This window comes from Elaeis guineensis, chromosome 9 (genome assembly GCF_000442705.2).
Source record: "Elaeis guineensis isolate ETL-2024a chromosome 9, EG11, whole genome shotgun sequence".
NCBI lineage: Eukaryota > Viridiplantae > Streptophyta > Magnoliopsida > Arecales > Arecaceae > Elaeis > Elaeis guineensis.
Window position 1 is genome coordinate 50238294 of NC_026001.2, and position 26376 is coordinate 50264669.

The window sequence follows — 26376 nt, forward strand, 5'->3', positions numbered from 1 at the left end:
TGGAGTTTAGCCGACTCATGAAAAAAGATAATCAACTCATTAAGAAAGATAGCTGACTCAATCTCAAAGACAAAAGAACATAGAAAACAATGTAAACCAACAAATCTTCTAAGCCGATCTAAAACGACTGTTAGTCCATCTAGTCATCAAGTTATATTTGAGCCAACCAAATCTCAGATAGATAGAACAAATAGAAAGTTAAAATTTTGACATCTATAACTGAACCATTCAGAAATTCACTTAGACGTCTCCAAATTGGAGGTTAGCTGACTAAAAGCCTGGATGAGCTGTGATAGAATAATAATAATTTTTTAAAATTTTCAAAATATACTCAATTTGTTTCTAATGACTATTTTCAAACTTTCTACAGCTAAAATATTAATTACAGATATTTTTAGACCATAAATGTGAAAGATTCAAAGAGAGAACCAAGCTTTTGAGTTTATTGAGTTATCTTCAAGATAGTGAGTATAAGCCGAGAAAAAATGGAAGAAATTCAAACAAGCTTTTAATTCAATCCTTTCCATATTTATTCAATTTGAAAGAGAAGAAGAGTGCATTGATTTAAACCAACAACTCCTAAGGAAAAGTTTTAAAGAATTCTTTAATCCTCTCAAATATTCGAGGAAGAAATCCAAGCAATCAACAACTCATTTACCTCAACTTCTTCAGAACTTTAAAAAATTTTATTTTTTAAACTCAAATTTTTCATATACCTTAATTTATTTTATTAAGATAAATATTTTGAATGAAGAAACTTGAAGTTAATCCATGCCTAAAGTTAGATGGTATAAGGTATTGGTATCTTTGCAAAAACCAATCCAGATTGACTGCGAGCTCGAAATAAAATAATCGATTGTAAGATTATGTTGAGTGATCCCAATAAAATCAACTGAGTTGGAATATGAACCTAAAAAAATAATCGAACTATAATATTGAAAAGTTATAGTTAGAATTCCCAAATGGATTTACTTCGAAATGATACATAGATATTAATTTTAGCACGGACAACTATAAAACTTTATGTTTGTGATTATGTTGTTCATTTATTTCTTAATTTTTGCTACATATTTACTTCCTGCTAAGCATTCCACAAATACTTAAAATTGTTATTGGGCACAAGTTGTTAAATTTTAATAAACTCAATTCACCACCCTCACCCTCTTAGGTTGCTTCCTTTGGGAAACAACATCCCCAGACAGTAAAAGGTTTCTAAAAATCCATGACACGATACGTAACTTAATTGCATGATGCTTTAAACGTTATCTCTGGTCATGCACTCGCTCTATCTAAATCTTTAATCCGTACAATACTGAAACAGTTGTCATCATGACTCAAGCTGTAAGCTTTACAGATTCTGGTACTCAAAAAAGCATGACTTAATACCATCCTCAACAGGCTTGTAACTCAGTGGCTGCATCATTATATGTGAAGGAGATTGAAAGGTATTTCCCACATTGATATGGGTTTCCCCCCATCACTTCCCACCATCTTCAAGATATTCAATAAAGACCATCTAAAAGAGGCAGCCATCCATGTTGACACAAGAACGTGAAAGAGAAGTGGAAATTTGTTTTCGACAAAATGATAAGTGGACATTCATGACCAAGGATTTCCTATATTTTGAAAATGACTAATCCATAAGCGGAAATTTATGATCAAGCATTCCCTATGTTTCAAAAAACAACCAATTAGCTGACTACCTTGCTTGAGGTGGCTAAAACTTTCTGGATGGCCACAAAACCATGCTAATGTTCAAGATACAATTAGCATGCTTGCTGACTTTCCACAGTTTGGTTTGAAGCTGTATGCATCACAGGTAGAAAGAAGAGATGGAAGCCCTTTCAGATAAACAAAATCTCATGAGGCGAGCTAGATTTTCTAGCATATAACAGAATTTTCGTATTTGGTTGAAGCACATTACAGCTTGCAGAAAACTAGCTTCAAACCCATTAGCAGTTCCATATAAGTTATTTCTTTCCTTGCCCTTCTAGAAATTAAATTGAAGGAAGCTCATGTGTTTTATTGTAGGTAAACCATGCAAGATGATGCGGACATGAATTTACGGGCATCAGAGAACCATTTCTCTGATATTCTCCTGAGGCTGGTAGAAGGATATATTGATAGTGAACATGATTTTAGTACTCAAACTCACAATAAATGCCACTCAATCTATAAATGGTAAACTTTTTACCAGAGTGTCAGCAATTTTTTCTAGATAAAGGCATATAGATGGATAAAGAGCATGATCCAAATACTAAGAATTGAATAGTCGGCATGAGAGGGACAAGAGGGAAACAGAGAAGACATAAATGGAAACTTGAAACACTTGAATGAACTTGTAGCAGCAACGAAATGATTTTAGAAACTTAAAAGCACTATGCAGATAAAATCTTATCCAGTTCTTAGTCTTAATAAATTTTGATTTTTCCTACTCCTTTAATGTTTCAATCTACCATTAAAATAAATCACCACACCAACCAATTGATTGCATTTGGAATCTGCTCGGTTATACTGGATTGGAAAAGGGCAAAGGCATCAAATTTCATGACCAATCGAACTGAAGTGTGAGGGAAAAAAAAAGAACAAGGATCTAAAGAATTTTAAAAATCAATTTTATTTGACAGATCCAAATATATATATATATATATATATATATATATATATATATATATATATATCAAAATAGCAGTTTAATCAAAAACTAGTCAACCTCCATCTCTGAAAGGGATTCGCTCAAAATGTTGTTTAGCTCCTTCACTCTGCTCTTTGTAAGTGCTATGCAGGCCTACAAACCATCAAAAGCATTAGTAGCTTTCAAGTAATTCTTTGGTCAATTGTGAGTCACCAATATCATGTCAATCAAGAATACTAATACAGTCTATAAGTTAAATCAATTATAGAATATCATAGTGATTTATGTCCACTGCCTGCTTGATATCCAACAATCATGCAGAATTTAAATAACATGCATGAAGGAACAACAAAACTGGCAACAAAACAAAGTTCATGTATTTCTTAAGATGTCACCAGAACCATATTCAAATCTTCATTAAATAATAAGATAAATAGCCAACCTAACTAGTTTGGGACTAAGGCTTGGTTGAGTTGAGTACTGAACAGTAAGATAAATAGTTGTATGATGTTACATACTCCAAAATTTGTTCAAATGCACTTTATGATCTTAAAAATTATTTTTTGTTAAATTTAAAATGTGCATTTAGATCAACATATTTTTCAATTATCTTCTATATCACATCATAGAGATCAATAAAAGATTAAGACAACAGATGTTTTAAATACCTTAATAACTTTAATTCCCTAAACTTCTACTCTGGTGAAGTGATAGGAGGGATATGCTGACAAACCTTAATAGTTGACATGTTGGCAAGAGCTGCTCCCCCTGGTTTGTATATTGACACAAGCTGGCCCAATGAATCTAACACCACAGTCACAAAGGTATCCATGATAGACTCTTCTTCTGCATTGGGGTCTGCAAGGATGTATTCTTCGTGCAGTATGCATGTCAAGGAGAATGGCTTGCTCCCAAGTGAGAGCTTCCTCTTTTCTTTGTTGACCAATTCTAGTTTTAATTTTGCTTCTGGGAGTTCACCAAATACAGCAATAACTCTTCCATCATCATTGACAGAAACAAGAGGGATCTGCACTGTAGATCAACATAAAATTTTTACTCATTAAATTTGAGTCCAAAATAAATGAGACAAAAAAGCTAAATTAAACAATAGTCATCCTTGTGACAAAAAGAAATTACTAGTCAAAGTGGGCATCAATATGGACATCCAACCATCATAGAGGTGGAATAATATATGTACGTATTTGTGTATGTATGTGTGTGTGTAGAGAGAGAGAGAGAGGTGGGGGGGGAGGGGTGGAATAGGATCCATTGGCTGGATTTCAAGTCACATTTGGTCAGGTGAAATTGGAAGATAGATGTCTGACATTGATGATTCAAGCTATTGGATACACATTTGGTCAGGTGAAATTGAAAGACAGGTATCTGACGTTGATGATTTAAGATATTGGATTTGATCTGTCTTTTAGATAGCATTTGGTGATCCAAATGAGATCACCATAGTGATCTAAGATCATTGGTTATCGAATCCTATGGTGATCTAACATCATTGCATTTGATAAGCCATGATCAGTAATTGAAGATCCTCAAATATTTTTAGGTAACTTATTTGGTGTTCCATGAGAATCCCAGATCAATGATCATATAATACCAAAACTACCCATGAAATACTCCATAAAAATATATTTATTAGTCCTATTAATTATTAATCTTATAAAATATATTAATTGTTGTTATAGAATTAATATTTTTATTTATACTTATAATATATTATTTATTAATATAAAAATTTATTTTGATTAGAAAAATAAGGTAAATAGAAATAATATATTAAATATTTTTATTATATAAATATAAAGTACAATAAGATATTTCTACTCTAATTTAAAATTATCATTGAATCATAATATGATGATTAATAATTTATTATAATGTGATACACATCATAAATATAATATATAATTATCAATATAATATAATATCAGATATATAATATTCATATAATATATTAATAGTATATTGATATACCAATTTTTTTTGTCCTTAAATTTCAATCCAAAATCACTGCCCGGAAGTGATCTTGGATTTCCAACCTTAAGGATAGGTATCCCATCACTAGGTTGGGCAGTGACTTAAGAAGTGGGGCTAATTTAAAATCACTATCACGTAGGATCATCATGATGTAACCAAAAGCAGTGATCTTATCATCTCCACCCGCATCATCCTTAATCTTGGGTGAATTCCCCCCTAACTGCTTAATGAACAAAATTAAGAAGACAAACACGAACTTGGAGTCGTCGAATAAGAAACTAAGACAACAATGAATGCCCATGAAGTGCTTAGACTTGAAGAGGCCAAATGAAAACTCAAAGAAACCTAAAGAGGCCAAATAAAAGCTCAACGAACCTTGAAACCCCATTGGCATAAGTACATGGTCATAAAGTAAATCTTATAAAGGATCAAGTGTAGCTATGTCAAGGACAGGGCCAGCTAACAAGCAAGAAGACGATGTAGATAGGAAAGGAACCAATGAATTAGTAGAAGGGTTGCAATCCTAGAAAACAATTCAGATAAACTATGAAGCAATGTATCTATCTATAAGAAGGTTTACATATCAAATTTGGGGGAATGGTTGTGACACATGGCATAAGGGCCAATTCAACTATAGAAGCTAACATTGGATAACCAAAGTGAAAACCAATATTCACTTGCCACAATTTCACATATTGTTTTCACTTGCCACAACTTCACATATTGTGCCAATGTATCAACATATGAAACTCTAACAAGGTACTTTTACTTCACATCATTGACATTGTGATATTCACCTACATTTGGATATGGATCAAAAGGAATTAATGCACATTTAATCAAAATCAATTCATAAATTGTGGGCAAAAACTGAAATTAACATCAATAATTCGAATAATTCAACAGAAACGTTACAATGTGCTTCATTTGAATACATTATGTGTTCAACGCGAAATAACTGACATACTATAAAAACCAAGCTTATAAAAAAGTGCTGCAAAAAATGAATACTTATAAAGAAATCATATGTAAATAATACTGCATCACATGAGTGCAAATTGTTGGGTTTAGGAACAAAAGCCCAAAGCTTATAAAAAAGTGCTGAAAAAAATGAAAACTTATAAATCAATCATATTTGAATAATATTATGTGTCACATAAGTGCAAATTGTTAGGTTTAGGAAACAAAGCCCCCATTAACCTTTGGAACAAAAAAAAAAATCCAAAATACATGAAACATGATCAAAAATATGATTCTTAGTTTAAATAGGGCAAGTTCATAAGAACAAATTCTTAATCTTGTCTTTGCTATGACAGACAATTGAATTCAAATTTTGTATGACGACTTCATGTTCAAATGATAGCTTGAGTATTACATCCATAGAGTGCTTAAACTGAATATGAAAATACCCAATTCCTGTTACATTTTTTCTTGACAAGGATAACTTTTGTGAACCTATTTGATTTATAAATCCAAAACATTAACAAAAACTTAAGATAAATATTTAAGCTACACAGACCAAATTGAACTTCAAATGGTGTTGGTTTCATTGTATGTCATGGCAGCACAATTTGGCTTAAATTTGCTTCAAAGAATCTTTAAAATAGGTTCACTCTCCCCTTGACTCCCTTTTGAACTGGGCCTAGTCCACTGGACCAGCCTAGAAGACTTGGATTAGCCCTAAATAGCCCAAAACAGACCCAAAAATTGGATGAGTCCATAAATAGCCTGGCCCAAAACAGAATTTGTGGAATGATTTTTTTTTTTTTTTTGGCAGGGGGGGTGGGGAGTTCGGGGCGTAGGAGAGAGAGGAGCTTCAGGCACATGTGTGCTGCATGTGTAGAGGAGAAGACAGACTCCCGATGGGAGTTTTCTTCTACCTCAACTCTTGGTGGGAGTCCGATGCCAAGAGGAAAGTTGGAGCTCAATCTTGATTCTATTTAAGCTGTCCTAGCTCCCTTCAACACCCCCACCCCCCCAAACAATAGTGTCAGCTTAAAGTGGAGATGGTCGGTGTTCCTGACTTTGTCCTAAGCATCACCACTACCAGGGACTAACATTGATGGAATGAGGCATTAATCCCCTAATCCACTAATTAATTTTCGTCCACTGCTCCTTAGCCCTTAAATCGTGGTTTCTGCTTGAGAGGTCGTTGGACTTGTTCAGAAAATTTGATGCCCTATTTTGGTTTTAAATCATATTCTCCAAGCATTGTTCAAAAATCCAAAGTAAATAGGGCTTCGATTGCCCGTCGATGGCCACATCGAGCCTTTTCCTCTATGTCGGGGAGTGATGGGGGGGCTTTGCCACCGGTTAGAAGGAATTTTCAGCCCCTCTAAAGCTATGCCAATCACCAGTTTAAGCCCCTATTTTAGATTCCTTTTCAAGCATCACCTGGCCACTAGTTTCGCAGCTGCTAGATGACAGACCTATTGTGGAAGGCCACCACCTCCCAATTCTTCCATAGCTGCCCTTCTCCCTTGTTTCATGTTACGAAGGAAGCCCTAAAGCCATTATTTTCTCCTCTATTGTTCGTCTTTTTCTCTTTCCCCCTATGTTAGGAAAGCTGCCACCTCTCTGTCTCTCTCTAAACTGTCTCTCTTGTGACAAGTAGACCACAAGGGGTCCCTTCGCAAAAGATCATGGTTGACCTAGTGATAGATATATTAAAATTTCATGTTGAGACATGCATGTATGTTTTTAAAATTTTATTTTTTAAATATCGCAGTGGAATAGAAAATTAAAACACTTTTAATCTATATCATGCATGCATAAAACATAAACCACAAGGATCTACTTCATATGCTGAAATTGTACAAATGCTAAAATTTAATATGTGATCGAATCACATATCTATTTCGCAATTTCTTTCTTCAAATCTGGATCTGAAAGAGAAGAAGATCTCTCGTAACCGCGTAAGTACCCGGCCTCTAAGATATCCACTTAGGATCAGTCTGGAACAGTCCTCTTAAAATTATTTTTTTTTTTCAAAAAAAATCAACCTGTGAATCTGAACGAAGTCTGGATCGCGATCAACTCTTTGATCCTTTCCTTAATCTTCTTCTCTTCTTCTCTTGCTTTTCTTCCTTAGATTATACTGCTATTACGGAGTAAAAACCAGCACAAGAGGTGACACCCAACAGCCTTGGATGTGGAAGGAGGGACGCCTAAAGGGAGGGGGCATGTGGACGTCCAAAGAGAAGAGAGGGGAGGAGAAGAAAAGGCGTGGGGCACTCTTAAAGGGCATGAGGCTGCTGATTGAAGTTGCCTAGGGACCTTAGGAGAGGTCCTTTTAAATAGACATAAGGTTTGAATCCTATTCAAAATCAAACAAGCACTTAATACAAGTATTACTTGCATTAGGTTTTCTAATAACTTAAGTTATTCAACTTCCTTTAGAAAATCTATTAGGCGCCAACTCTTGGAATCCTTGCACCCATAAAATCACACCCCCTTTTGCACCCAAAGGACCCCCCATCAGGATCCACATGCCCTCTAAAGGTGGGACACACCCAACTTGATCAAATCAAGTGGCGCCCCATCAAAACTATCAAGAAAATAAATTAAGGACTTGCACCCTTAATTCATTTGATCCAAAACCTTAGGCACCCAATAATTAGAGTCCAATGAATCTAATTCATTTAGGTTATTAGCAGGTAATTAAATTTGAATTATCTTATCAAATAAAAAAATCAAATATAAAAAAATAATTAAGTCCAACCATGTGCTAGCAAGATTAGCTTAAACCCAATAGAGTTTCTCTAAACCCAATTGACACTTCATAAGTCCAATTGCTTATTCCAGATCTAATCTCTTTGTTGTGTGACCCCATAGGTTCAATTCTATCTGATAGTGAGATATACAATGATCTCTATCAAAGTATCATTGAAACTCTTTTCAATGGATCGAAATAATTCTATTCTAACTCATCAAGGATTGTCGATCCAAAGCAACCCTAATGTGCTCTCATAATCCACCAGTGACATCTGGCAGTATGTAGTGGCAATCCAATAGAACCGAAAAGAACCTCAAGATGTAGTTAACGTGTGATTCAGTCCGTCTATCGTGAGTTCCGACTGGATGGTAGGTCATGGATAAATCGTCAAACATCATCATCAGTCATATGATAGATTCGATCAGCTCAAGTCCAAATGTGATCCCTATGAAAACACTTTTCCATCAATCACACTGCGTAGCCAGACTCTCGGACTTAGCCTCTCAAATTTCATAAAACTACTCTCTATGAAGATCGATAGATCCCATCTTGATGCACACCCTACTCTTACAGTGGACCAACTGTCGCCAACATCCACTGCAAGGGCTCATTGAGATCATGTTTATGTGTCAGTCAAACTCCAGCAACTTCACTGCGAGCAGTCGTACCATCTCGGATCAAAGAATCATTCACACAACTACAGCATCGAGACAATCACTGACGATCGAGTAGAAATCCAAGTGATCTCTCATATGATCACGCTCAGTACTAGTTGTTCTCTAACAACTACCCGTACTCGTCGCTCAATGTCTCTACACTGTAGACCAGAGACTCATCTATCCCGAAAAAAGTGATCTGTGCGTCGATCTATCTGGATCGATCACCATCCTTATTATGATACTATAACCGAGAGTATTTAGGAATTAAATACATGTCTCTAATTTTCAACATTTTGAGAATATGTATCGAAAATTAATTTCATGGATGATTCAAAGACACATCACTCTTGAATAAAAAATAACTTGCCCTTTTATTTATCAAATCAATATATTAAGTACAAAATTATCCTAGATTTATTACAATGTGTCAGCCATATTAACTTCTAGGACATACATCTAACAATCTTTTATTTGGACTAAAGTCAATTGGCCACTAATCTAAATCCCATCTTCTCAAGGTGGACTTATTTTCGACTGACTCAATTGCTTTGTCAACGGATCAGCCACGTTGTCCACAGAGTCTACTCTTCGCATCTCGACATATTTCTTTGCGAGGTAGTCGTGTATGATATAATCCGCCACTCGATATGCTTTGATTTCTGATGAGATTTTAGCTCCTTAGCAAGTGCTATGGCTCCAATGTTGTCGCAGTAAAGTGGTATGGCATCCGATGTCATAACCTCAAGTTCCACGACGAATTTTTTGAATCAGAAGCCTTCCTTTGCAGCATCCGAAGCAGCGACATACTCAACCTCTGTGGTCGAATCCGCTATGATGGGTTGCTTGAAACTCTTCCAACTAACTGCGCCACCATTGCAAACAAACATATATCCTGACGTAGACTTCCTATCATCAGGATCAGACATGAAATCTGAATCAGTATACCCCTCGACTCGCAACTCAGAATTTCTTCCAAAGATCAAGAACAAATCCTTAGTTCTTCTCAAGTACTTAAGGATGTTCTTCACAGCTATCCAGTACTCCTCGTCTGGATTCGACTGATACTTGCTCGTGACACTTACAGCAAGGACAATATCAAGTCGAGTACACAGCATGACATACATGAGGCTCCCTATGACTGAGGCATAAGGAATCCTATTCATGACACATCGTCTTGGAAAGATTAATACCATACCTAAGTAATAGTCCTCTTTTAGAGTTTTCCATGCTGAACCTCTTCAGCACTCTCTATGTACAGCTTTTATGACAGGCATAGCATCCTTTTAGATCTATCCCTATAGACCTTTATTCCAAGAATATAGGATGCTTCCACTAAATCTTTCATGGAGAATTCCTTGAACAACCATCTTTTGACCGTTGTCAACATGAGAATATTATTTTCAATGAGAAGAATATCATCTACGTACAATACAAAAAATATTATTACGCTCCCACTGATCTTTTTGTATACACAAAGTTTCTCTTCATTTTTAATGAAATCAAACGATTTGATCGCTTCATCAAAATGATGATTCCAACTCCAAGAAGCTTGTTTTAATCCGTATATGGATTTTTGCAGCTTGCAGACTGTGATCACCATCACCAGATGTGAAACCCAAAGACTGCTCCATATAAATATCTTTCTCAAGATAACCATTCAGGAAAGCAGTTTTCATATCCATCTATCAGATTTCATAATCATAATAAGCTGCAACAGCAAACAGAGTGCGGATGGATTTCAACATGACTACGGACGAGAAAATTTTTTGATAGTCAATGTCCTCACACTGACTATAACCTTTTGCCACAAGCCTAGCTTTATAGGTCTCTATCTTACCATCGGCACCTATTTTTCTTTTGTAGATCCATTTACACCCAATAGGTACTATACCCTCACGTGGATCCACTAAGATCCATATTTGGTTCAAGTGCATCGAGTCAATTTCTGACTTCATCGCATCTAACCATTTCTCGAAATCGATGTCAAACATCGTCTCGTCAAAGGTATTAGGATCATCACTATGACCCTTATCTCCCATAAGGAACATTTCTTTTACTTCCTCCATAAGCATACCCATGTACCTTTCAGGAGATCACGAGACCCTACTAGATCTACGAGGTGGTTGAGGAATATCAACTACTGGCTCATGAATAATGGCTTCGTGAGGATCTATAAGTTCTGCTCTTCTGAGACCTTCTTTTCGAGCTCAACTAACCTCCCACTGCCACCATCCTGGAAACTATTTTTCTAAAAATATGACATTCTGACTCACAATCACATTACGATCTTGTAGAAAGTAAAAATAGCATCCCATTGATTCTTTTGGATACCCTATAAAATGAGCTATTACAGATCTATCTTCTAATTTATCAGCCATCTGTCTCTTAACATAGACCGGACATCCCCAAATCTTAAGATATCCTAGACTTGACTTCTTACCATACCATATCTCATATGGTGTGGTAGGAACGGACTTTAATGGAACCCTATTCAACAGGTGAATGACGATTAATAAGGCATATCCCCCAAGATATAAGGGTAGATCAGTGAAGCTCATCATGGACCTAACCATATCTAATAGGACCTTATTCCTCCTTTCGGATATCCTATTGAGCTGAGGTGTTTCGAGAGTTCACTGAGAGACTATGCCACTATCTTTGAGATATCTTAAAAATTTTCGACTAAGATATTTACCTCCTCGATCAGATCGAAGAACTTTAATGAGTTTACCAGTTTTTTTTCTATTTCTGAATTCCTTGAACTTTTCAAAGATTTCAGATTTGCATGTCATCATATACACATACCCATACTTAGACAGATCATCGATAAAGATAATGAAGTAGCTATAACCACTCCTGGCCTGCACATCAAATGGCCCACACACATCGGTGTGTACCAGGACAAGTAACTCGATGGCCCTTTCTCCATGTCCTACAAAGGGTAACTTGGCCATCTTTTCTCGAAGGCAAGATTCGCAAGCTGAATACGATTCTAGATTAAGAGAGCCAAGGATTCCATCCTTTTCCAGTTTGTTTATCCTGTTCTCTCCAATATGACCTAGTTAATTTCGTCTCTGGGTCTCTTATGACTTACGGCACTCACTATTTGCTCGTTCAAATTCACATTCGCATCAACATGCAAGTGATATAGACTGTCAATTAAAAAACCTCATGCAATCAATTTATTTCATAAATAAATGAAACAAAAATCTTTATTGAAACTAATTTCAAAACCTTCCTATGCTAGCACAGACACGAAAATCAAATTCCGACTAGCTACAGAAACAAAATAACAGTCCTTTAAATCTAATCTAAAACTAGACTGTAATCGAAAAAGATAAGTGCCAACGATCTCTGCAACAACTTTTGCTCCATTGTCGATCCGAAAAATCATGTCACCTTCCCTCAACTTTCTCCTACTTTCTATTAGACCCTACATTGAAGTACATATATGAGCACTCGAACCAATCTAATATCCAACTAGAAGTAGAAGAAACCGTAAGGTTAGATTCAATTACGAGCATACCTTCCGAAGGTTTATCATCCTTTTTGGTCTTTAGGCTCTCCAGGTAGAGTGGATAGTTCCTCCTCTAGTGGCCTTCAGCATCACAGTGAAAATATTTTCTTTGCTTCGACATTCTTAAGAACTCCTTTGGCTTGCTCTTCTTTTTCTGCTTTTTAACGGATTTAGTTTTCTTCCCAATAAACTTTCTCTTGAAAGAAGTCCGCTCCACAGCGAAAACAGTATCCCTTAAACTCTTCAAGGTTCCTTCTATAGTGACCAACATGTTGACTAGTTCGAGAATAGTGCAATCGAGTTTGTTCATATGAAAATTTACAATAAATTGACTACATGAACTCGTAAAGGATTGAAGGATCAAATCCATCTGCAATTCCTTTTGCATATCAAGCTCGAGCTTCCCAAGCTCCTCAATGCCCTTGATCACTGTCATACAGTGCTCATAGACTAACTACCCTTCGCACATCTTCAAATTGAAGTCTCTTAGACACTTCGAAGCATGCTGTACGGCTCTGCTCACCATACAACTCTTGCAGGTGAGTGATCATAGCCCTGGCAATAGGCATATGCTCATGCTGGCTTTGCAACTCGTTTGACATAGATACCAACACATAGCACTTGATCCGACTATCTTCATCCGTCCACTTTTCAAAGGCAGTCCTTTGCTCAGCAGTAGGATAGTTTGGTAACACTGGGTTTCTGATCGAGTACATGATCTAATTTTTTTAAGATCAGAACAATCTTGAGGTTTCTGAGTCAGTCTTTGCAATTGGTTTCGGTCAAACGATTGGTTTCAAAGATGCAGACTAGAGGATTTAAGGCTAACATTGTTTAACTGCAAGAGTAAAAATTCAAGTTAGACTTTTGTACTTTAATGTTATATTTGCTTCTAGGAACTTTAAGATGCAAACAATGACTCCCACTAATTTTTCGGATCCCTCCACTCCCTGGGTGGAAAACGAAAATTCTAACGCGACAAAAGAATTCCTAGTGGCTGCTGCGGTTTCACCGATGCTATGCACCTCACCTAACAGTTATTGGTAACCTGCACATCGATGCATGGACAACTTTTTACCCAGATGCTTCTCTAAGCATGTTGCAGTGACTTGATCTCTAAGTCATGTGGGCTCACCTAACAGTTATTGACCACACTCCTTAGTTAAATCCGACCCACCATTCATAAGCAGGTGTAAGATCATCATTGGATCCCTCACCTAATAGTTATTGGGCCCAACCCCATCCTTACCTTGAAGCAACTCTTTGCTAATAGAGTAGTTGCGTGTTCCCAGTGCAACTGAACCACTGTAACCAACCGAAAATAATCAACACCAGTAGCACATCCGCACATCTACAACGATGGAAGAAGACCTATGAACTTAATATTTATGGAGAGGTTTAGATTTAGGTCTTATCTAATCAGTCATCATATGACCGATCTAATTGGCATGGGCTAAACCAAAAACGTCAAAAAATCTAATTGAAGACTCAATCTTCCAAATTGATCAGGTAAGTCGAGATCGATGGGAGTCCCCCCATTGCTTTCCATAGACACCAATAAATTGGCCAGATTAGCTAACAGAACCAATTAAATAACCGTGTCTCAATTACTTGCCTTAGATACCAATAGATCAATTGGTTCAAATAGGTTAACTTAAGCGAATCATGCTCAAACCATTGAGCCACATTAGATCCTTAGACTAATCGATTCTACATATGGGATTCAATCGATTTGATCAAAATAATTGCATGATCATTTAACTTAATTGATCTAATCTTAATCAACACTTGATTCGGTTTGATCAATTAATCGAATTAGATCCATAATATTCAAATCGTAAACCTTAGATGCAATCCAATTACATGACCTAACTTTTGATTTTCCCATAACCAAAACCCTCATACATAAACACAAATTTTAGATTTCAAAATTAAATTTTATATCTAAATTCTTTACATGAAAGGTAAGTTTTGAATCATAAAATAATTTTTCAAATTTAACATACAAACATATATCTCATATATACATGTAAAATTCAGATCTAAATAAAATTCAGATCAATACATAATATCATATATCTCATATACCAATCATGAATTACATCAAAAATAAATTGTGACCTAAACATGCAATCATATATCTCATATATGAATCATAAATCAGATCAAATAAAATTTTAGGTTTATGCATGCATCTACATATCACATGAATATGAACTAGAAACGGTTCTAGATCAAAATTCAGATCTATGCATGCTTAGACATATCAACTATATGTTCTAAAATCAAACCTAAAATAAATTCTAGATTCAAAATATTCATCTATACATCTCATGTATCAAGAAAAAATCAGATTTTGAAACTCTTTTCAAAACATGTACGTCAATTTCATGCATATGAAACCCGTAGCTCTGATACCACTATTGAAATTTCATGTTGAAACATGCATATATGTTTCAAAAATTTATTTTTTAAATATTGTAGCAGAATAGAAGATTAAAACACTTTTAATCTATATCATGCATGCATAAAACATAAATCACAAAGATCTACTTCATATACTGAAATTATACATATGCTGAAATTTAATATGTGATCGAATCACATACCTGTTTCGCAATTTTTTTCTTCAAATCTAGATCTGAAAGAGAACAAGATCTCTCTTAGCCGTGCAAGTGCCCGATCTCTATGGATATCTACTCAGGATCAGCCTGAAACAACCCTCTTAAACTTGATTTTTTTTTAAAAAAAAATCAGCTTGTTAATCTGAACGAAGCCTGAATCGTGATCAACTCTTTGATCCTTTCTTTGACCTTCTTCTTCTCTTCTTCTCTTGCTTTTCTTCCTTAGATTATGCTGCTACTACAAAGTAGAAACCAGCACAAGAGGTGACGCCCAACAGCCTTGGATTTGGAAGGAGGGACGCCTAAAAGGAGGGGGCGTGTGGACGTCCGAGGAGAAGAGAGGGGAGGAGAAGAGAAGGCGTGGGGCACTCCTAAAGGGCATGGGGCTGCCGGTTGAAGTTGCCTAGGGACCTTAGGAGAGGTCCCTTTAAATAGACATAAGGTTTGAATCCTATTCAAAACCAAACAAACACTTAATACAAGTCTTACTTGCATTAGGTTTTCTAATAACTTAAGTTATTCAACTTCTTTTAAAAAACCTATTAGGCACCAACTCTTGAAGCCCTCGCACTCACAAAATCACACCTCCTTTTGCATCCAAGGGACGCCCCATCAAGGATCCACACGCCCTCTAAAGATGGGATACGCCCAACTTGATCAAATCAAGTGGCATCCCATCAAAACTATCAAGAAAATAAATTAAAGACTTGCACCCTTAATTTATTTGATCTAAAATCTTAGACACCCAATAATTGGAGCCCAATAAATCTAATTTATTTAGGTTATTAGCAGGTAATTAAATTTGAATTATCTTATCAAATAAGAAAATCAAATATAAAGAAGAAATTGGATCCAATCATGTGCTAGCAAGATTACTTTGAATCTAATAGAATTTTTTTAAACCCAATTGACACTTCATAAGTCCAATTATTTATTCCATGTCTAATTCCTTTGTTGTGTAATTCCATAGGTTCAATTCTATCTCGTAATAAGATATACAATGATCTCTATCAAAATATCATTGAAACTCTTTTCAATGGATCGGAACAATTCCACTCTAACTCATCAAGAATTATCGATTCAGAGCAACCCTAGTGAGCTCTCACAATCCACTAGTGACACCTAACAGTATATAGTGGCAACCCAATAGAACTGAAAAAAACCTCAAAGTGTAGTTAACGTGTGATTCAGTCCTTCTATCATGAGTCCCGACTGGATGGCAGGTCATGGATAAATCGTCAAACCTCATCATCAGTCATATGATAGATTTAATCAGCTCAAGTCCAAATGTGATCCCTATGAAAACTCTTTTCCATCAATCACACTACTGTGGCCATAGATTCTCAAACTTAACCTCTCAAATCCCAAAGAACTACTCTTGATACACATCCTACTCCTACAATGGACCAACTATCACCAACATCCACTACAAGGATTCATTGAGACCATGTTTATGTGTCAGTCAAACTCCAACAGCCTCACTACGAGCAATTGTACCATCTCAAGTTAAAGGATCATTCACGCAACTACAACATCAAGACAATCACTGACGATCGAGTAAAAATCCAAGTGATCTCTCGTATGGTTACAGTCAGTACTAGTTCTCTAACAACTACCCACACTCGTCGCTCAGTATCTCTACACTGTAGACCAGAGACTCATTTATCTCGAAGAAAGCGATCTATGTGCCGGTCTATCCGGATCGATCACCGTCCTTATGATGATACTATGACTGGGAGCATTTAAGAATTAAATACACATTTCTAATTCTCAACATTTTAAAAATATGTATCGAAAATTAATTTCATAGACGATTTAAAGATACATCACATTTGAATGAAAAATAAACTTGTCTTTTTATTGATCAAATCAATATATTAAGTACAAAATTATGTCCTATATTTATTACAATGTGTCAGTTATATTGGCTTCTAGAACATACATCTAACAAGATACAATAAATATAATATAAAAATCCTGTTAACTCTTATTATCTTGAATTTAACACTTATTATGTCCTATTTTAGGAATTGTAGCCAAAGACATTGCAATTATCAAAACACTGATGCAAGGCCAACCCAAAGCTGAACTTAAGTCCAAGTCCGAGTCCATCATGTGCACACCCAAACACCGGATCCAATGGATGGCATAGATGCTGCAATAGATTTGGACATCGCACAAATAAAGAAGCCATGATCACCATATGAACCAGATCTACATGCGGGACCTAAGGATGATACAGGCAGAACCTCCCGAATATCAAGAGCCAATTTAGGGAAGGATACATGGAGCAGCAAGGGGCCAAAGATGGAAATTTTGGGATGGCATGAAGTAAGAGATTTCTCATGGGGCCGACAAGTCCAGTTTAGGCAGTGGGCGCCCACACAATCATAACAGCAGTAGCAAAGAGAATCCCAGGTGACAGGGCAAGTAGATTGGGAGGCCAGGCATGAGGAAGAGCAGTGGGACCCTCTACAACACTAAAGGAAAGATATAGAAAATCAGCCCAAGCAAAAGAAGAAAATATATGAAGGCATTCAAGCAAATAAGACAAGGGTTAAAAGGTAGCTAAACATTAAAAGCAGAATATATGAGGCACCATCTCCCAAACTGAGAAACATGAGAGGCGTGAGGAGGCTTTGGGATGTGGGATTCAGCCTATAAAACCCAAGGGGGAGGAGAGATGAAGAAATATATTAGTTAGGACAAAAAGTAGAGGGAGAAGGCAGTGAGGTTGGAGGGTTTTCAAGGGGACATAAGGAGATTCTGCTGAGAAGATGGAGCCATCAACTAGCAAGAGCCCATGAGCGGCTAAATCCACTAGTCTCGAGAGGAGAGAGGAAGTCTTGTAACAACAGAGTGATTTTATGTTCTATCTCTTCTTGTACTTTTTTTTATGATATGAATCAATAAAGCTTCTCTTTTATTATACAATTGTCTTGTGCACTTTCTTTTATACTTATGTGTTACATCGTAGTTAGAATAACCTTTGCTCTCTGAAGATGCGCCGTGATCTACGGATATGGAGCGTGCTAAGGAAAGATAGGTTGTAAACCTTATACTTTCTGGAGACCACTATGATCTACAGATTCAGGACGTGTCGAGGAAAGATAAGTGATTTCTAGCTTTGATTTATTATTATTTCTTCTTTACTTATGAGATAAAATCCTAGAATAGCTTATATCCGAAGGGACGAGTCATGATCAAAGGATACGGGCTGTGCTCAAATGGAGATAAACTATGTCCAAGGCCTAATTACAAGCATCTAATATCATTAAAGAAATACAACTCTGTTTTATGCAAGATCAATTCGTAACCCTCCGAGATAATCGTTTTCTGCTTGATCCAACTCTTAATATAGTTTGTTTCTAGTTTATTTTCTTTTTTTTTTTTGCAACACTTTTAATCCAATGATCTTAACTCTCTTATAACCACAACTCAGCCCATAGCTCCTGTGGATTCAATTCTGACTCACTACTATCTCATAGTTTTGAATCAGTGATTAATTTTTGATGGCTCGCGACAAGCAATCAAATTTTGGCGCCGTTGCTCGAGACCATTGGCATGATTGTGATTACAAAATAAAAATATATAATAATAATAATAATTTTTAACCTATTTTGACATCTTATTTTTATTGCATTGCAACTTTTCATAAAATACTTTAACGGTATAACCCATTAACAAGATAAGATGGAGATTTGATCATCCTTAGCCCACAAATCACCACCCTTCATTCTGTATTAAACCAAACCTTAATTTTAAAATCAATTAGACGTCAGCCCCTAAGGATTTCGAGCTCAATAGGTCAAGGAACCTTAAGAGTTGGACCGAGTTAGAGTTAGTCAATTCAACTGGTGTCTAAAAAAATGGTTCGAGGATGAAGTAGCCCTGAAGAGAGGTGGTTTCTAATTGATTCCGTTTGCTGATCTAACCAATTCAATTGATATCCGAGGAAAGCAACAGAGGGACCCCCACCGATCTTATACTTTTCTGACTAGTTGGTTGGTCGATTTCTGACTTGAAGTGCTCAAAGGCGGCTTGGAACAGTTAGGAGCTATCTAGATCTAGATTAACTCTAGGATAGAAAGTCTATTCTTGTTCAACTTGATTGCAATTAACACCTAACATTCACTAATTCTTATCTATCATAGATTGAGGACTCTTTAGGTTCTCATCTTTAGAATTCTCCTCTTCCTTTCATCTTCTCTTATCTTCTCCAACAAAAACACATCAAAAAAAAACTTAATAGATTAGGATTGTCCTTCATAAAACTTTTGGTTGCATACTCGATTGACGATCATAACAACCCGAATTACAACCACTAGACGAGGAACTAGATAAAACCATTAGGACTATCCGATCTAGGAACATGGCTGCACCTGGTGAAGCCAATCCCCCTCGCCCATTAAGGGCGTATTTTATCCGATCCTCATATACATATTCTCCTTGCATTCAAGCACCTCCCATAGAGGCCATTTAATATGAGATTAAGTCCAGCATTATTCAAATGCTACCATCATTTTATGGACTTAGTAACAAGAACCCGTACAAATACTTGGATAATTTTTTTGAGATTTGCTCCACAATTAGGATCCAAAACTTCTCTGATGATGCCCTTAGGTTGAAATTATTTCCATTCTCACTTAAAGACAAAGTTAAACATCGGCTAAACTCCTTAGATTCAGTAATCATTTCGATCTGGGACCAACTTCAGATAGAGTTTCTCAAGAAGTATTTTCTAATTGAAAAAACAAACCAAATTAGAAAAACCATCAGTAGCTTTTCCCAACTGGATGGAAAAATGTTCTATGAGACATGAAAAAGATTGAAGGACCTCATACGTAAATGCCCACACCATGCAATTCCTAAATGGCAACTGGTTCAATGTTTCTATGATGGTCTATCAGAGAAACACCGATAGATGGTTGACGCGTCATGTGGTGGGATATTAATGCTGAAAAGTGAGGATGAGGCTTGGCAGCTATTCAAAACACTTAGTAAAAACTCCCTGCATCACATGACTGCCACCTCCAGAGAAAAATCCACGTTCCCACAAAAGAGAGGTGGAACTATGAAGTTGGGAATGTCATAGATATCCACAGCAAAGTAGATGAGTTGACCCAAAAACTGGACCGCCTACTCCATCCACCCCTGTCCAAGATGTTTGTGCGTTATGCACAAGCCCTATCCATTTTATTAGTGACTGCCCAACTGCACACCAATTTCTTAAGTTTGTTCATGAGCAAGTTCAGCAAGCTCAAGTCCAGCCAGCTCGTAGATCGAGAAATGACCCATACTCGAACACGTACAACCCAAGCTGGAGAAACCACCTAAATTTTTTCTGAAAATCACAACATATGGTTGGTCCGCCTGTACCAAGACCCAACTATCAGGCCCAACATATGGGTAAGGACCATACCACCAGTTCCAAAATGCCCCTCAACCTTCCACCACTACACATAATTCAACTTTTGAAAAGGTCTTGCAAGCGCTAAAATGATTGAAAGTCAACAACCAGACCCTTCACTCCTACATACAATCCATAACTAAGCTAGAGATTCAAATCGGTTAACTAATGACCGCATTCAGTAAGAGAAGAGAAACTACCCAACCAACTTGAGAGCAATCCGAAAGGGTAATTCATGGCTGAAAGCATCAATGACCCAGAAACCTTTTTTGAACACACCAAATCAGTCATGACTCTCAAAAATGGAAAGGTTATCAAACAAACAAGCAAAACCAATGAGACCAACCCCAAACCAAGCAAGGAGGACCTAAAAGTAGGGGATGAACTAACAATGCAAGCACCACCCTACCTACCCAAAGCCCCATTTTCGAGTGCTTTAAAGGCCCCTATTCCACGGATAAGAAGAGAGGAAGAATTGATGAGATGTTGGAATTGTTTAAACAAATCCAAATTAATCTTCCCCTTCCAAATGCAATCAAATACGTCCCGACATATGCAAAGTTTCTGAAGGATTTGTGCACCCAGAAATATAAATCCAGATCACAAATCTCAAAGAAAGTCTACCTCACCGAACAGGCTAGTTCTATTTTCTAGTATGCTACCCCTCTAAAGCTTAAGGATCCAGATGCCCCTATCATTTCTTATGTTATAGGAGATTTTCACATTGAAAAAGCCCTTCTAGACCTAGGGACAAGTATGAATCTTTTACCTAGTTTGATGTATGAACTCTTTGGGTTCAAAGAATTAAAACCCACATCGGTCACCTTGCAGCTAGCTGATAGATTCGTTAAGGTACCACGTGGGATGCTCGAGGATGTCTTGGTCAAGGTGGACAAGTTCTATTTCCCAGTTGATTTCCTAATCCTTGACATGGAACTAAGTAGCAACCCTTGGCAAATACTCATCATCTTAGACCGACCCTTCCTAGCTACGGCAAATGCATGCATCAACTATAGGACAGGAGTCATGGATGTATCATTTGAGAATAAAAAGTTGAGACTAAATGTGTTCGATGCTTCCCAAAGACCATCGACAGATAGTTGCTTTAAAATAGATACACTTAAGGACATCATAAAGGAAACAACACCCATAATTCTTGTGCAAGATCCCTAAGACACCTATCTGGCTCACTCTGGAGTGGACGATTTCGATATAAAGGGATACATAAAAGAGGTAAACACCCTACTAAATACACCCCACTCTAAAACCACTCCCCTATGAATGATCAAGTATGAGCCACTGTCCGCATTAGCGGGCACACCGATAGCCCTATCATTAGAAGCACCACCTGCCTTAGAACTGAAGCCACTTCCTAGCATGCTCAAGTATGCATTCTTAAGACCCAATGACACCCTCCCGATGATCATTGCATCAGATTTGACTCCTAACCAGGAAGTGCAATTGGTTGGTATTCTGAAAGAACATAAAGAGGCTATTGACTGATCCATCGCCGATCCGAAAGACATTGACCCCTCCATTTGCATGCACCACATTTATTGCAAGACAGATACCAAGCCACACAGAGACATGCAGAGGAAACTGAACCCGAACATGCGGAAAGTAGTGAAGAAAGAGGTGGTCAAATGGTTAGATGCTGGAATCATCTATCCCATATCTGACAGTAAATGGGTCAGCCCCACCCAAGTAGCACCTAAGAAATCAGGTATTACCGTGGTAGAAAATGAAGAAGATGAATTGCTCCCCACTCGCACAACATCTGATTGGCGAGTATGCATAGACTACAAGAAACTGAACTCCATTACTAGGAAGGATCATTTTCCACTCCCTTTTATTGACCAAATCCTAGAATGCCTAGCAGGACAAAACTTCTATTTCCTGGATGAATAATCAGGATACAATCAAGTATCGATATTCCCAAATGACCAAGAAAAAATCACCTTCACCTGCCCCTATGGCACTTTCACTTTTCGGTGTATGCCATTTGGGCTCTGCAATGCACCCGCTATATTTCAGCGGTGCATATTGGCCATTTTCTCGGATATGGTGGAAAAATGCCTAGAAGTCTTCATGGATGATTTCTGTGTTTGAAACCACCTTCGAAGATTGTCTCCAAAGCCTCTCCAACGTCCTCAAGCGTTGCATGGAGACGAATCTAGTCTTGAGTTGGAAAAAGAGCTATTTTATGGTTCGGAAAGAAATTGTACTATGACACATTATATCCAAAAGGGGGATAGAGATGGACAAAGCCAAAGTCGAGGTAATTTCAAAACTACCACCTCCAACTTCGGTCCGACAAATACGATCCTTCCTAGGTCATGCTGAATTCTACAAATACTTCATCAAAGACTTTAGCAAAATCTCGAGACCTTTGTGCAATCTACTAACCAAGGATACACCCTTTGTCTTCGATGAAGATTGTCTGCAAGCCTTCCACACGCTACGAACAGCCCTGACAACAGCATCCATAATGAAGCCCCCTGACTGGTCCCTTCCATTTGAGATCATGAGTAATGCCTCTGACTTCATGATGTGTTGTCCCAGGCTAAAGAACAAACAAAGAGCCACACGTAATATACTACGCTAGTAAGACTATCCAATGCCTAATTGAATTACACCACGACTAAAAAAGAGTTACTAGCAGTAGTGTTCACTCTAGAGAAGTTCTGATCATATCTTTTAGGGTCTAAAGTTCTAGTTTACTCGGATCATGCGGCTTTGAAACATTTGCTTTTCAAGAAAGACACTAAGCCGCGATTGATCAGATGGATCCTTTTGCTGTAAGAATTTGACCTAAAAATCCGAGACAAGAAGGGTTCCGAAAATGTGGTAGTTGACCACATTTCTAGAATCTTAGTTGAACACACAAAGGGCACGGACGAGGTCAAGGAGAGATTTTCGGATGAACAACTCTTTGTAATCTCCTCTAACCAACCTCCATGGTTTGCCCACATTGTCAACTACTTGGCCACAGGACAAGTACCTCCCCATTGGACGAAACAAGAGAAGAATCAATTCTTCTCACAAGTCAAACACTACTTCTGGAAGGAACCTGAACTGTTCAAATACTGTCCTGACCAAGTCATTCGTCATTGTGTCCCCGAGAGTGAATTCCAAAGCATCTTCACTTTTTGCCACTCTTTGACATGCGGGGGACATTTCAGTGGAAGAAAAACTGTAGCGAAAGTGCTGCAAAGTGGATTTTATTGGCCAATGCTTTTCAAGGATGCACATGAATTTGGCTGAAACTGTTTACGGTGCCAACAAACAAGGAACATATCCAGGAAGGATGTGATGCTACTGACCCTATATTAATAGTAGAAATCTTCGATGTTTGGGGGATTGTTTTCATGAGACCTTTTCCGACCTCTTTTGGGTTCGAACACATTATGGTGGCAGTAGATTACGTATCAAAATGGGTGGAGGCGATAGCTACAAGGACTAAAGATAACAAAATCATGATTAAATCCATCCAATGCAATATCATTAGTCGATTTAGCTTCCCCAAAGTGATCATTAGTGGACGAACCCACTTCACGAATCGACATTTTGAAGCACTAATGAAGAAATATAACATTACACACAAAGTTACCACACCAAATCACCCTCAAACTAGTGGTCAGTTAGAAATGTCTAATAGGAAAATCAAGCACATCCTAGAGAAGACATTAAGCCCGATAGAAAAGATTGGTCTCTGCGATTAGACGATGCACTATAGGCCTACCGTACCGCTTTCAAAACCCCTATTGGCATGTCACCCTATCGACTAGTCCATGGCAAAGCATGCCATCTATCGATCGAATTAGAACATCGCGTACTTTAGGCCATACGAACATTCAATTTTGACATACAGAATGCAGGTTCTAATAGGAGGCTGCGACTAAACGAACTAGAAGAACTACGCAATGATGCGTACGAGAGCTCACGAATTTATAAGGCTCGAACTAAAGCATTTCACGACAAATACATCACTAGAAAATCGTCTCAGCCAGACCAAAAAGTATAGCTCTTCAATTCTAGATTATGTCTCTTTCCCGATAAACTCCGCTCTCGATGGGATGGACCTTTCATAGTCACACAAGTATTCTCCCACGGAGCAATTGAAATACAGGATCCCCAAAATGACAATACATTCAAGGTAAATGGCCAATGATTGAAACAAGTTTGCCATACCGTACCGAACCGGCCAGTACACCCCGTATCGTACCGGACCGACGGAGAACCGACATGATTCGGCCGGTAAATTCGATACACCGATGGCATGGAAGGAAAAAAGAGAAAGTGAGAAAGAGAGAGAGGAGAGGCAGGTGGAAGCCGTCGGAGGCCAGCGGTGGCCGGCTGCAGCCGTTGGAGGGCTTCCGAGCTCCGTATCGCCCGATAGGGCTTTCAAGAGAGTGAGAAAGAAAGAGAGAGCACTCGGGGGGAGGGACCTACCGGACGGACGGTGCCTCCGTCGCAAGGCCCCCGATGGCCGGCGAGCGCGATGGCGAGGGGCGGCGGGGGGGGGGGGACCCGGACGGACGGTGCCTCCGTCGCAAGGCCCCGATGGCCGGCGAGCCAATGCCGATGGCCTGAGGAAGGTCGAGCCGGCGGAGCCCCTCCGCGGCTCCGCCCCCTTCTTTTTTGAAACAAACAATCGTCTATTTCGATTTTTCTCTTTTTTTTATTTTAAACTCATGAAGTCGGCAACTCAGTTGCCGACTCAAGAGATTTTTTAAAAAAAAAACAAAAATCGTGAAACCGACAAACTATTTGCCGGCTTCACTTAAAACTATGTTTTTAAAAAAAACTCGCGAAACAGGGGCGACACCCTTGTTTCACTCCCACGGCGCCACACGCATGGACTGCACCATCCAACGGCCACGGCGGCCAGTCGGTGACCGTCCGACGGCCCCACCGGCTCCTTTCCCTCCCTCTTTTTCTTTCTTCCTCCTCTCTCTATTTCTCTCTCTTTTTCTTCTTCTGGTTCGGATTCGCTTGCCTTCATCGGTTCGGTATGGTATGAAATCATACCGAACCGTACCGCCAGCCGATCAATACGACCGACGATACCGATTCAGCATACCTTGGATTGAAGCCATATGTAGATGGAATTGGGCATAAAGAACGAATTGACATTATCTACTTGGTGGATTCAACATACGAAAAATAATGAACTCGATGTAGTTTGGCTGAAGACCCTAAACTTAGCGTTTGTTAGGAGGCAACCCAACGATCTCAATTTTTATTTTATTGCAGTTGTAGGAACTTATGATGAAAACACTAAGAGCGCTCTGATCAACAAAGACATCTTCAACTCCCGAAGCACAATTACCCCAAGTGCACTCTCTCCTTTTCTTTTGTTTAATTCTTTTATTTCCGTACTCCATTGAGGGCAATGTCGATTAAATTGAAGGGAAGAATAATAAATTAATAAATTCTCGAATAAGTTAGTATTTAGCGTTTAGGCATCCGATTGCACTCAAGAATCGAGTTGAACCAAGCATTTTTCTAAAAAAAATGATGCACAGCCCAAAGAGTTTTAAGATATCGAGGGATCAAGTATTAAGAAAACCCAATAAATAGTTACGTTTAGAACAAAAATATTTTTTTCTTGAGTATTTCTGATTTTTCCTACCAACATCAAAGAAGAATTTACTTCCTATAGACTTGTGTAGGATAACTATACATTTCTTCATAAAATAAATCATTTTATAGAATAAAAAAAATTTCAAAAACTTCACACTGAGGAACCGGACCTCTTTGCCTAAGCATTGAGTTTCGCATCAAAAAATATGAAGGACAAAGAAGCCCTGTTGTAAAGCTAGTC

At 37.8% G+C, this 26376-nt stretch overlaps 1 protein-coding gene across 2 annotated transcripts in view; it reads right to left on the reverse strand.

The window, feature by feature from the left end:
• Window positions 1–2458: 2458 nt before the first annotated feature.
• LOC105034266 (uncharacterized) overlaps window positions 2459–26376 on the reverse strand; it is a 53499-nt gene continuing 29581 nt past the window's right edge. Inside the window, exons 7-9 of one of the 2 annotated variants that reach the window (XM_073243716.1) lie at window positions 3369–3667; window positions 2668–2788; window positions 2459–2633 (exon numbers count right to left, since the gene is read on the reverse strand). In XM_073243716.1, the coding sequence (XP_073099817.1) occupies window positions 2705–2788; window positions 3369–3667 (383 nt within the window). In that variant the 3' untranslated portion in view covers window positions 2459–2633; window positions 2668–2704. Of the gene's footprint in view, window positions 2789–3368; window positions 3668–26376 lie in introns of both variants that reach the window. The other variant, XM_010909346.4, reaches the window with a different exon arrangement.